At 37.1% G+C, this 13,591-nt stretch overlaps 1 protein-coding gene across 2 annotated transcripts; it reads right to left on the minus strand.

Moving 5' to 3' along the window:
- Nucleotides 1-9,557: 9,557 nt before the first annotated feature.
- LOC103698225 (cysteine-rich receptor-like protein kinase 6) lies at nt 9,558-13,065 on the minus strand. 2 transcript variants are annotated; one of them, XM_039118667.1, is made up of 7 exons: nt 12,496-13,065; nt 12,353-12,413; nt 12,029-12,121; nt 11,672-11,777; nt 10,394-10,625; nt 10,166-10,316; nt 9,558-10,077 (listed from the first exon to the last, which is right to left on the minus strand). In XM_039118667.1, the coding sequence occupies exons 3-7, from the start codon at nt 12,056-12,058 to the stop codon at nt 9,898-9,900; spliced, it is 699 nt and encodes a 232-aa protein (XP_038974595.1). In that variant the 5' UTR covers nt 12,059-12,121; nt 12,353-12,413; nt 12,496-13,065; the 3' UTR covers nt 9,558-9,897. The 2 variants fall into 2 exon arrangements, with proteins under 2 accessions (XP_038974595.1, XP_038974594.1); XM_039118666.1 differs by having other exon boundaries at nt 10,394-10,631.
- Between the last annotated feature and the right edge of the window lie 526 nt (nt 13,066-13,591).

Raw genomic sequence — 13,591 nt, forward strand, 5'->3', positions numbered from 1 at the left:
AGATTTAGTCAACGGGTCAACCACATTATCTGCTGAAGCAATCTTAGAGATTATTATATCTCCTCTTTTGATAATCTCCCATACTAAGTGAAACTTTCTTTCAATATGCTTTGTTCTTTGGTGAGCTCGTGGTTCTTTTGCTTGAGCAATAGCTCCATTGTTATCACAAAACAAAGCTATAGGGGATTCTATGGAAGAAATGATTCTCAATGCCATGATAATTTTTTAAATGCAGACTGCTTCTTTTGTTGCTTCACAAGCTGCAACATATTCAACTACTATTGTAGAATCTGCTACCGTACAACTTCTCCAACTAAAAGCTCCATTGTTATTTGCAAAGACGAAACTGGATATTGGCTTTCTATTGTCTAGATCGGGTTAGAAATATGAATCAGTATATCCTTCAACCATTAAAGGACCACCTCCATAAACTAAACAATAATTTTTTAGTTCTTCTTAAATACTTAAAAATATACTTAACAGTTATCCAATGTTCCTCTCTAAGATTGGATTGATATCTACTCACAGCACTTACTTTTTGAGCAATATCTAGCCTAGTACACAACATAGCATACATTAAACTACCCACAACTGAAGCATATGGACAGTTTCACATTCTTTTTATTTCCAAATCACTTTGAGGTGACATTTTCTTAGAAAAAGCAATTCCATGTCGAGATGGTATCAATCCCTTGTTAGAATCTTGCATGTTGAACTTGGCCAAAATCTTATCAATATAAGTTGATTGGGATAAACCAAGTAATTTATTTGCTCTATACATATAGTTTTATCGCAAGAATATAGGATGCTTCTCATAGATCTTTCATAGAAAATTGGTTTCATATCCACAAATTCACTATTGATAGCATTCCCACATTATTCCCAACAAGTAGAATATCATCAACATAAAGAACCAAAAATGTGATTGAATTTCTTTGTGATTTCTTGTAAACACAAGCTTCATCAAAATTTCGAATAAAACCAAATGTTTTGACTGTTTCATAAAATCTAATATTCTAATTTCTTGAGGCTTGCTGTAGCCCATAAATGGATTTATTAAGCCTGCATACTTTATGCTCTTGCTCTTAACATATGAATCCTACTGGCCGATCCATATAAATATCTTCATTGAGATATCCATTTAGGAAGGTTGTCTTTACATCCATTTGCCAAATTTTATAGTCACGATGGGCAGCAATAGCCAACAAAATTTGAATGGACTTTAGCAGTGTAACAGGTGAAAAAGTTTTATCATAATCAATTCCTTTCTTGTCATTCTAGCCTTTTACCATGAGTCTTGCTTTATAGGTCTCTACCTTTTCATCTGGACCTCTTTTTCTCTTGTACACCCATTTACAACCAATTGTTTTAACCCCGGTAGGGCAGTCAACAAGAGTCCAAATGCCATTGGAATATATTGAATCCATTTCGGATTTCATGGCAATTATCTATCTATCCTTATCAATGTCTAACATTGCATCTTTGTAAGTGTAAGGACCATTGTCATTATGTTTTGAAATCATTGTCATACATTCATTCAAAAGACTCAGTCTTACTGGAGGACGAATAATCCTATTACTCTTACGTGTTGGAATTATAGATTTTTCAATCATATCAGGTGAACTATCCTTATGAAGCTCATTAGTAGACTCTTCTACCATTCATTCATGTGTCTCTTCAAAAATAATCTTATTATCCTTGTTATTATTCAGTGCAATTTCTTCTTCTAAGAAAATCGCATTCTACTTATGAAACCTTTTTCTCAATAGGATTGTAAAAATAATACCCAATAGTTTCTTTAGGATAGCCTATAAATAGGTACTTATCTGTTCGTGATTCCAATTTATTAGTATTTTGTTTCCTGACATGAGAAAGACAACTCCAAATTTTCAAATGTCTTACACTTGGTTTTTTATTTGTTCATAATTCATATGGAGTCTTTGGAACTGATTTAGTTGGAATTCTGTTAACAAATAAATTACAGTTTGTAATGCATAACCCCAAAAAGATAGAAAGATTTGACATACTTATCATTGAATGAACCATATCTAATAAAGTATGATTTCTTCTTTCTGAAACACCATTATGTTGTGGTGTTCCAAGAGGGGTAAGTTGAGATTTGATCCCATGTTCTTTTAGATAGCCCTGAAACTCATTGGATAAGTATTCTCCTTCTCGATCTGATCGAAGAGATTTAATACTTTTTTCCTTCTGTTTTTCAACTTCATTTCGAAATTCTTTAAACTTTTCAAAGGATTCCGGTTTATGTTTCATGAGATAGACATATCTATATCTAAAACAATCATCAGTAAATGTTATAAAATAGGTAAATTCATCTCTTGCCATATGGTTTATAGGGCCACATACATCTATATGTATGAGTTCTAAAATATCTATGGCTCTTTCACCTTTTCTTTTAAAGGTAAGTTAGTCATTTTTCGTTGTAGACAAGATTCACAAATTGGGCAAGATTCCACTTTAATAAAAACCAAAGGACCATCCTTCACCAATCTATTAATCCGATCTACATTAACATGACCCAATCGTAAGTGCCACAAATATGTAGGAATCATATTTTCTCTTTTTCTTGTTCTTTAGTTGTTCACAACAACATTCTCATCAAATGTTAAAGTATCACAAGAAGAACTAATAAAATAAAGATCATTTTATAGAAAACCACTAGTCACAAATTTATTATTCAATTTAATAGTAACTTTTGTTCCAAACAAAATAGAATAACCACATTCTTGTAACTTTGAAACAGAAGTCAAATTTCTTCTAATTTGTGGCACATAAAGACAATCTTTTAGTGATAAAATAGCTCCTCCATGTAACACCAAATTAAATGCTCCATTAGAAACTGCCACAACAATTGCATCGGTTCCCATAAGTAGTGTTACTTTCCATTTATTCAGCTTTTTGCTTTTCTGAATTCCTTGCATTGTATTGCAAACATGAGAAGTTACTCTGGAGTCAATACACCAAGAGTCAGAAGAATAAACCAACATATTGGTTTCAGAAATGTGAGTATCAAACATACCTTTAGAAGACTTGTTTTTGAGTGAAGCAAGGTATTGGAAACAATTTCTCTTCCACTGACCATGTTTACCAAAATGATGGAAAGCATTAATTGATTTGTCCTTCTTCGCTCGCTTCCTATTTTCGTCTTGGACTTTCTTAAAGTCTCTCTTCTTCTTATGTTTGGACTTAGGCTTAAAGGACAATCCTCTTTCAGATACCATAACAATTGGTTTGTTTTGTTTCATCAAATCTTTCGCATGTTGTAACATATTGCGTAGTTCTGGAAGACTCACCACCAAATTGTTCATATTGAAATTTAATACAAACTGATTGAACGATTTAGGTAGTGAGGATAAAATGGCATCCACTTTAGTTTCATTGTCTATAACATATCCAAGGGATTCCAATTCATTAATATATCCTATCATCTTCATGACATGATTATGAACTGGTGTTCCTTCCAACATCTTGGTAGACATAAGTGACTTCATAGCACTTTGCCTTGTAGAACGAGTCTGCTGCCCAAACATTTCTTTCAAGCTCCCTATCATTTCTTTAGCTGTTGGCAAAGCTTCAAACTACTTTTGAAGTCTATTTTCAAGTGAAGCAAATATGTAACACTTTGCCAAACACATGACTCAAATTTTCAGAGGTACAATATTCAGATTTCTTTTCCAATCACTATAGTTTGAACCCTTCAAACGATTATCATCCAAAATCTTTGCTAAAGGAGTATAGTTGGACATGATGCCTACATCACAATGCAACAAGATAAAAGAAAAATTAACTCCACAACATATACAAGCATATAACCATTAAAATTGGGATTTTTTTATTTTTTTTAATTTCAATGGTGCACTTACAATTTCTTACAACAATAATTCTCTGATTTATTGATGCATAAAATATTTTCATAAAATATTATTGTGAGTAACATGCGCTTCATTCAGAAAACTCAATAACCCATTTTAGGATTGAAAGTGATTCCTAGGTTCTTCGGTGTTTAGCATGCTGAATTTTTTTTTTTTTTGAAAACCATGGCTGAACCTGATCGGGTTGCCTACGTACCCCTTCACAAGGGAAATCAGGCCACACATAGTTCTTTTAAAATTTCAAAAATACAGCGGAAAAATGAATCAAACAATTTAATTCATGCATGCTTACAAGATCAAATCTAGAAATCAGCACATTAAGAACACATAGGATTATGCCGGAATCGTTTAAACAATTATGCTAAAACTTTTATGCATGATTAACTATCAGATCTGAAACTTAAGAACTCTATTCCAATTAATCTCCGAATATCCATCGAATGGATTCTGGAGATATCTCCGTGAGGAGCCCCAAAAGAGGGTAAAACTCGGAGAATCGGACCTAGACCTTGACACCATAATAAATGATTAATGCTAGATTAATACCTTTTATGATGGATGAAAGTTGTGAATCTGATTCTTGACTTCGCAGCCACGCACACGAATGGCCTCTACGAGAAGTACACACGAAGTCCTGAAGGATCTTCTTCCGCAACAGTGCTAGCAGTTGCAGAACACTTGAAAGCTGAAATCTGCCCGTCGGAATTCAATCAACTCTTGATCAATCGTCTTGAAGCAGATGGAGATGAGGTTTGTAAGAAAAGTAGAGGACTCAGATCTGATCTTGAATCTTCTAGATATTCACCCTGAAAACCCTATCTAAAATGGAGAAGAAGAGGAAGAGGAGGCGGGTGAGGAAGAAGGCTGCAATGGATGTGTTTTTGGTGCCCATGTTTGACCCCTTTTAATTGCCTCCGAATTTTCATTCAAAATTCGAAATTTATTTTCAGAAAACCTCTTTTAGTTGGCATATGCAAAGGAATAGGAACAACCCAAATCAGATCTCAACCAAATCTGATTTAAATTCAAATTTTAAACACATGTGCAAGAGGGAAGGAATTTGAAATCCATGCGGCAAGGTAAAACACTTCATAATTTCGAAATCACCTCTTGAAATTCGAATTTAATCCATTCAAAAACTCATACGCCACCTTGGCTGATGGTTTGAGTGATTAAAATCATTTAACACATTGCTTAATATTTGAATTTAAATTCAAATAACAAACAATGTCGCCATGTGTCAAGCAATGGGTCCATGTGCCATGCAATAATTTTGGTTTATTTAAAATTCATGAAATCCAATTCCATGTCACCAATAATTGCCACATCATCTGAGCCTAATCCCCTTGGGTTGCACCTAATCAAATTTGGTCAAACCCGAATTAAAACAAAGCAATTTGGTTGAACCCAATCTAATCAGGTTAGACCCTGATTGAGCTCAAATTGAATCCAATTCAATTTTGGCTCATGCAAACTCAATCAAATTGAATTAATTACTTTGTGTTGGACCTAATCCAATTAGGTCAATCCTCAATTAAGAACAAATTAATTTAAAATTAATTTGATCAGCTTAAGTCCTTTTTGGTTCTAACCTAATCCAATCAGGTCAAAATCCTGATTGAGCCCAAACTTGAATCCAATTCAATTTGGCTCATCCTTAGCACAATTACTCAATCAAATTGAGTTTATTAGTAATTTAATTACTAATTAATCCTTCAATAATTACTTTAATTATTTTATAAGATAATTTGCCAATCAAATTGACCAAATTATCTCTGAATGATTCTTAATCATTCATCAGCTTTCTTGATCAATCAGGAATCTTCTATGCGTGTGACCTCATAGGTTCGAACCTAAGCCGGTAGTATAGGAACAATTTCCTACACTAATTGATGTGACCATCTAGCAATGGTACCCAACGTCCGGATAGGCCGAATATATGCGAAGCAAATATTTTGGAACCCTGAACTATGGTTACTGTATAATTCAATCCCTTTGACTCCTAATGCCAGGATGACTTAGAGCTCACTGTCAACCCTATAATTAGTACATCCATTATGTGATTAACTTTAGATATCCCGTGACTCCTCACTGGGATTACCCTGGCCAAAATTTTGCTAAATTAATCACAAGACATTATCTCCTGTTTTCAGGAGGGGTCAAGTCCATCTTGACTCACAACTGACTACGCAAGTACTCTGCACCCAGTGACCTTCCGTCACTGAATTAGAAATTCAGGTAGTCCGGTACCAAAGTACAGTGAGTTGCTTGCTAGTCACAGATTGCAGTCTCAGGTCAGAGGGCCAAACTTATACCCATATCCATTCGGAACATCTCTCGACAGTAGAGCGTTCCGGAATTGGTCTCGACAGTAGATTATTAACGTCGGCCCGTTTTCGAGTCCGCCGACGCTAATAAGCATCGGCAAAAATCGAATGTGGACTGGCGTAGTTGGGCTTTCGCCGACGCTTATTAGCGTCAGCCAATTTGCCATGTTTTTAAGCGTCGGCAAAGGCCATTTCCTGCATGTCAGTTTTATTATTGCTGACGCTTAAAAGCATCTGCAATAATGATTATTTTTTTAAAAAAAATAGTAAAAATAATTTCTAAATTCTATATTTATTATTTACCAAAACAATTATATACATTTACAATGTGCTTCGAAAACATTAAAAACATATATATCGAATTCCTAAATAAATAGTCTACGAGGTATCAGGGGTCGATGGCATCATCATCATCTTTATGAGTAGTTGAAGCATCAACAACGTACAAAAAAAAAATATAGAAACTTTAAGTATCTAGAGCTTCTTGTTGAGATTGAATGAGTTTTTTAATTTTTTTTTCTTTTTAAGTTTTCTATACCCACATTACATTTTCTATTAGACATTCGAATCTAAAAATAAGCAATTAAGACAATCACTACAAACAAATCAAAATATAAAAAAGTTGAAAATGATAAAACTTGATAATGTTAAGAGAAACGAACACAAGTTCCGACAAGCAGTGCCGAACTCGACCGCGAGAAGTGGTGCCAGAGACTGACAGGTGGAGTTGGATAAGAGGCCAAAGTCGCAACAAGAACACACCTGAATAGCTAAAATCCTGAGAAGCAAAACAATTCTGGATTCAAACATCAAAGATTAGAAAAAGAACAGAAAAAAATATTCCATTAGTTAAAAATATTTTTTTTGGATGAAAAAATTAATAATCAAATAGATGAAGCCAAATTAACTAGCCAAGTAACTAACTAACTAAGCCAAGTAGGCAAGTAGCCAACAAATGAACAATCAACAACATTACAAGCCCCAAGTGGGCCAAGTCGAAGGCTCGAAGCTCTTTTTTTTATTATTCGCCATGTGCATCCCTAGCATCAACTTCTGGTCTATATATATATATTTTCACCTAAACCTATACTCACACGCGAAAGACTTGATTAATGATTATTTCGAAGGATAGAAAAAAAAGGATTAAAAAAAAAAAAGAAACAACCAAGATCCCGATTCCCGATTCCCCGCCCTGCCTTGAAGCTGCGTTTAAAACTAGGACATAATTTTTCAGCGCAGGAACGAAACGAAGCTAAACATTGGAATGGCTGTAAAGAATGCAAAGCTGCCCTCCTGCTGGCTCTACTTTCCCGAGATTATATGAGTCAAATACGCTATCTTCTTTTCTTTTTATTTTTGATGAAATGGGAGGTCGAGCCAGCCTTCATTTATTAATAAGAAAGCATGTACAAAGCTGGGTTGAGTTGCCAGAGAATGGCATCGCCCAAGGAAGATTATGAATCTTGTCCTTCTTTCTCTTTCATCTGATCTCTCCCACCCCCACCCCCACTCTCACGGCCCCACCCCCGTCCTCTCCCTCTATTTCCGCCTCTATTTATTTATTTCTGTCTTCCTCTTTTTCTGTCTGCACATTTTACTTTTAAATTTTATTAACTATATTTACATCCATCTATGAACTGCTGATGTAAAAAAAATAAAAAGGCATAAGGTTACCTCACTGTAGCCCGTTGGCCGTACTCATAGCTTTCACTGTGAATACCGTGGTGAGCCTTCTTTGGGCCGAAAATTTTTGACGACCACCTTAGTCATCTAAGACTAGAGCCGACTCTAAGCCTACTTAATTCAAATTATTATTCAAAAGAACGGATGGATGATATTTAGAGTTGGGTACATCTTGAGTTTGAATGTTCCCTTCAAAGGTCATCTTCTCAAGAATCTCTTGCCCATAAACAATTTTTTGGGATATACCTACCTTGGCCTATTACAAGCACATGGCCTTACAATTTTAAGCACAATATGAAGTCCAAATGCCTTCACAAGCCCTCCGCAACATCACAAACACCTCAATGCGACTTCGGATTACAATTATTTGAAACTTTTAGATCTCCAAAGGATTTGAATCCATGAATTCTCAAAGTAGAGGAGTTTTGGGTTAAGGCCCGGTTGGTGGCTCCCTAGTGCTGCTGCTTGAGATGAATTTTTTTTTTTTTTTTTTTTTTTTGATTTTCTTTCAAAACTCCTTGATGCAAAGATGTCACTCCACCTAATGGTTCCAAATTCTTATAGCGCCTATGGTATCATAAGCACAAGAATTAGAATACTAATTTCAAAACACATTATATGATTATTCTAATTATTCTAATTAGAATAACAACCAACTGGAGAATGGAAACCTAGGAGCCAAGTCAAGAAGAATGTCAAATAATTATTCAAGGCCTACTCGCTGCACATATCCAATAAATATTAGTTATGAGATTAGCTTTCTTCAATCCACGAGTCTCCTGAAACTTCCCTTAATTTTGCTTCAGTAGAGTAAAAATTGTTGGTGTCAGGATCAGCTTCAATGCCTTCAAGAACTTCCAATGCGTCTAGCAACTTTGAATTAGAAGGCCCCGACAAAGTAGTAGAGAACTCTAGTGGTGGGGTTGACATCGACACTAAGGGACTGGAATGGGGGGTTGAAGGTCTAGCCTCGATGCAACCTATGAATAGTGATGGTTGAAGGGGCAAGGTGACTAGGGGCTGAGAAGGGGACCCTTGGCTGAACCTCAAAGGACCACATTACGCTATTTGTGCTACTGACTGCAACGGCACATAATTGCCTTCAAGAACTTCCGATATGTTTGGCAACTCTGAATCTAAAGGCCTTGGCAAAGTAGCAAAGAAGTCTGGTAGTGGGGGTGATATCTACGTACACTATAGCATTGGCATGAGAGGTTGAAGGTCTAATATCCTATAAAGAGTAAGGGTGACACTACAAAAGAAGGAATAACTCCCGGCGCTTTTTTTTGTCTCTACCGACGCTTATAAGCGTCGGCGAATTCCCAGCCCACGCGACCCAAAGCGTGGGTCAGACGTCGGGCAGGTGGGCGTGGGTCCGGTTTTTGCCGATGCTAAGAGAAAGCGTCGGCAAAAACAGGGATTTGCCGACGCTAATGAAAGCGTCGGCAAAAACGGCTTTTCCGACGCTTTAAAGCGTCGATAAAGCCCTTCCCGACGCTTTAAAGCGTCGATAAAGACCAATCCAGTTTTGCGTTTTCGCCGACGCTTTAAAGCGTCGGCAAATGTATTTTGGCCGACGCTTTAAAGCGTCGGGATTGCTATTTTTTTTAAAAAAAATAAAAATACGAATGTAAATTATAAAGGTCAAAATACATATATAAGGTATTTTTGATTACCTTGCTTACACATCAAACATATTAAACCATCTATATGTAATTTGTGAAGTCCGTATATACGTCCAAAATTACAGAAACAACCAGCCATCTAGATTTAAAAGGCAGGCTGATGGAGTTCAAGCATTTATTAGTACAGTTGTTTCTCCCCCTATCGAGGGTTTAGTTCGGTAATTGACGCCTCATTTGAAGAGAATAGAGTCGATGTACTTGTAGACTGCTCATGTTTACCTCTAGATGGACCGGCATCTTCAACAAATCCATATGACTCGGTCATGGCATTTGCATAAAAAAATGCAGGCTGTGAGGGAGTTTGGAGTTTCATTTTGTACCTGTTGAGCATAAAAAAACTGATAACATGTTTGGCCTGTCACTTGGATTTTCCTGTACGCATAACAGCCCAATGTTGATGCATCTCAAGATTTTGTGGCTTGAATAATTTTCAGCCATACTTGGATCAACTAATTTCAGTGCTGTCTCATTGGTCCAACATTGCCATGCCTGGTAAAGGTCTGTTAGAATATGGCGTAGTCATCTCTAGACTTATATCATAGTAGAAAATGTAAATGTGAATTTTGTAGTTACTTACGTAGCTTAGAAGATTCATCACATTTTCAGGGTTATAGAAACTATTGTTCCTTCTTCCGCTGACGATTTCCAAAACTAATACACCAAAACTAAAGACATCTGACTTAAGGGAAATACTCCCATGTATAGCATACTCTGGTGCCATATATCCACTGCAAACCATTAACAATCAAATAATGTGAATCATTAAGGCTTAAAGCATAGTGAAATTTAGGCTTCAAAAACTTACTATGTTCCTACAACTTTAGTTGTCTTGCTTTCAGTATGGTCTCCACCAAAAAGTCTTGCCAATCCAAAGTCTGCAATCTTGGGATTCATGCTTGCATCTAACAAAATGTTGCTAGCTTTCAGATCTCGATGAATAATTCGTACTCTAGAATCTTCATGAAGATACAATAGTCCCCTAGCAATCCCTCGAATGATGTTGTGTCGTTGTTCCCAGTTTAGTTGTTCACTTTTGGCTGCATCTAGTTAATCCAGATAGAGCATGTTTAATGTTATGTACCACTGCCAAAAATGGTTAATTTATTAATTTATAGAGATCAAATTGTATGCTAACCGAAAGAGCATTGCTGGTTTAGTTGGTTAGAATAAACCTATTTATGTATATAATGTATGCTTATACGGTACCAGTTATTTCTCACTTCTTCCTCAGTTTCTTTTGACTATCCAATTTGACCTCGAGTAGTTCTAGATGCCTAGCCTTCCGGAGAAACCAAAACAAACAAAACTCTGGGCTTATGTATCACCTACTACGGAACTTCTTTGAGTGAATTTTGTTCAGAACTTCCTATTATTTTTTAAGTTTTTTGGCCCTCTTGTTTTGTAAATATGAGTGTCTTTTCTATGCATTTTGGAGTACCTGTATGAATCTTTTGTGAGCATTTTCATTTTATATACTCATTTTGGCATATGTTAAGAATATAGTCATGTTTTCATATCTAGCAAACATTATTGTGTGTCTTCACAATCTTATGCTATGCGATTATATTATAAAATTTTCTTTTCGCTTTGTTAGCTTCATAGATTTTCTTACTAAGCCTATTAATCTTAGATTAATTGGCAGGGATTTTAGCAGACCAGTTTTGACCTCAAATGTCAAACTTACATGTGTATACTCTTTCAGTCATAGATGTTCTGTACTATATTTTGGGTCTAATTTTGGTATATGGTTCATTATAAAATTAACAATTATAACCATTTGTAAGCATAAACAAGAAGACTTATCCCATCTAGTTTGGGTCACGTATTTAGGAATCTTATAATATCATTGGTCCATATCCAAGCCAAGCTGTCTGAAATGATGAAGTCATTTCTCATATGAAAAATTAAACCCATGAGTATAGCAACCTAACATAATAACATAATTAAATCCAGTATGAGTAATCAAACTCCAAGAACCTTGTTGTATGTTATGTGCCAGCAATCAAGCAATTTGTGATTCATGATAATACATGAGTTAGATTACTCATAGAAAATTAAACTACTATTCGAGGAAAGAACTCACATGCTAGCATGGACAGGCAGAGTTGGAAGTTGACATTTTTCCTTGAGATGACAGTTATCAGCAGCACAGAAATGTGGAACAGTAGTAAGCATATCAACCAAGGTTCCTACAGATGCATCAAACTATAAGGCATATCACCTCAATATGTTGGAAATCAATGTGTTTGAAGAATAGACAGAGGTCCTACTCCTAGTTGGAACATTGAAAAAAGAAGAAGAACAGCTGGCTCTCAAGCACACAGAGACAGGACATGTTCTAGTGTAACTTTAAGGGTTGATGAAACACCAAAAAACAACAAATATTTTTTATCTTCTTCTTCAGAGAGGAAAGAGAGGAACCAATGGAGATGATCATTGCCTGCTTGCGGACTGGGCAGCCGGTCGCCATGGTGCACCGGTAGTATGCCCGGAGGCACTGTCCATACTTTCTCCATTGACATCCATCAGTGATCTATAAGACAAGTCCAAAAAAAGAATAGAATCATTTAGACTGACCTTCAGAAGATTAATTGGTTTCTCACAACTAAACAACAAGATGCAGCATTAAAAACTAAAGACTTCTAAAGAAATAATAGAAACATGCAAAGATGAGAGTTCAACTAGAAAAAAGACTAAACAAGAAAGGAATGGAGAAGAACAGAGAAATCAAAAGCCAAATCAGGTGGAAGAATAAACGGATTACAGGAACTTGAAGAGGTGTTGATCCGCAAAGCTACGATTTTCTTCGATTGAAGCAAAGAAACCTGTTTCCCAAATCAAACACCAGATCAAATGTGGTAAAGGCGAATGTTTAAAGAATAAACCAAGAATTTTACAATCTCCTACCTAGATTTGGAAGTAGATGGTTTTGGTACTTTGGTTGACGCCATCGACCACCTCACAATGCCGCCTCCAAGGCGTCTCACGGCCGTCGCCGGGTGGAAAAAGGGACGAAACCCGGAGCTCAAGGCGTCTCAAGGCTTGAAGATGATGAAGACTCGAAGAATCACGAAACGGACGAACTCGGAGGAAAGAGGAAGAAGAAGAAGCGGGGTCTGAGGGTCTGAGGGTCTGAGGAAGAAGAAGAAGCGGGGTCTGAGGGTCTGAGGAAGAAGAAGGGCGAACGGGCGATTTGAACTTGAGGATCCAAGGCGAGGGTCGGGGAGGAGCGCAGGAGGAAGAGGCCGCAGTGGGACTTGAGGATCCGTGGTTCGAGGGAGAGGGGGGCGAAGTCGGGATCCAAGGAGGCGGCGAAGAGGCGGGCGAAAACATCATCGCCGGAGCCCTTCTGCTTCTTGAATCTGGAGGGGATTAGGGAGGAATGGACGAGGAATGGGGAGGGGGTTACAAAGCGATCAGAGTACTGAAGTAGATTTTCTCTTCGATCTCTGGAATGGGTTGAGGGTGGTGGGCGGTGGCCGGGAAAACGGAAAGAGAGAGAGGGCTTGTTGGGATGTAGGGTGGTGGGGAAATGTTGGCTTCCGACGACGCTTTCTAGCGTCGTCTTAGGCTGGCGACTACACCGACGCTTTATAGCGTCGTCTTTTGCTTTGACGCTAGACCAAAAATTGCCGACGCTTGTGAAAAGCGTCGGTAAAACCTACTTTTCCTGTAGTGTGAGGAGGCAAGGCTACTGGAGGCTGAGAATCTAGTGGCCCCTAGCTGAGCCTCGAACGACCGCATTGTGCAATTTATGCTACTGATTGTAATGGCGCATAATTGCCTTTAAGAACTTCTAATACGTGTTGCAACTCTAAACTAGAAAACCATGGCAAAGTAGCAAAAAAAACTGGCGATGGGGTTGATATCTGCACTATAGCATTGGCATGGGAGGTTGAAGGTCCACCCTCGGCATATTCTGTGAAAGGCAATGGTGGAGGCGGCAAGGCAAACTAAAGACTGAGAATCTGGTGACCTCTAGTAGAGCCTTGAAGGATCGAAT

The sequence above is a fragment of the Phoenix dactylifera genome, unplaced genomic scaffold (genome assembly GCF_009389715.1).
Source record: "Phoenix dactylifera cultivar Barhee BC4 unplaced genomic scaffold, palm_55x_up_171113_PBpolish2nd_filt_p 000390F, whole genome shotgun sequence".
Classification (NCBI taxonomy): Eukaryota; Viridiplantae; Streptophyta; class Magnoliopsida; order Arecales; family Arecaceae; genus Phoenix; species Phoenix dactylifera.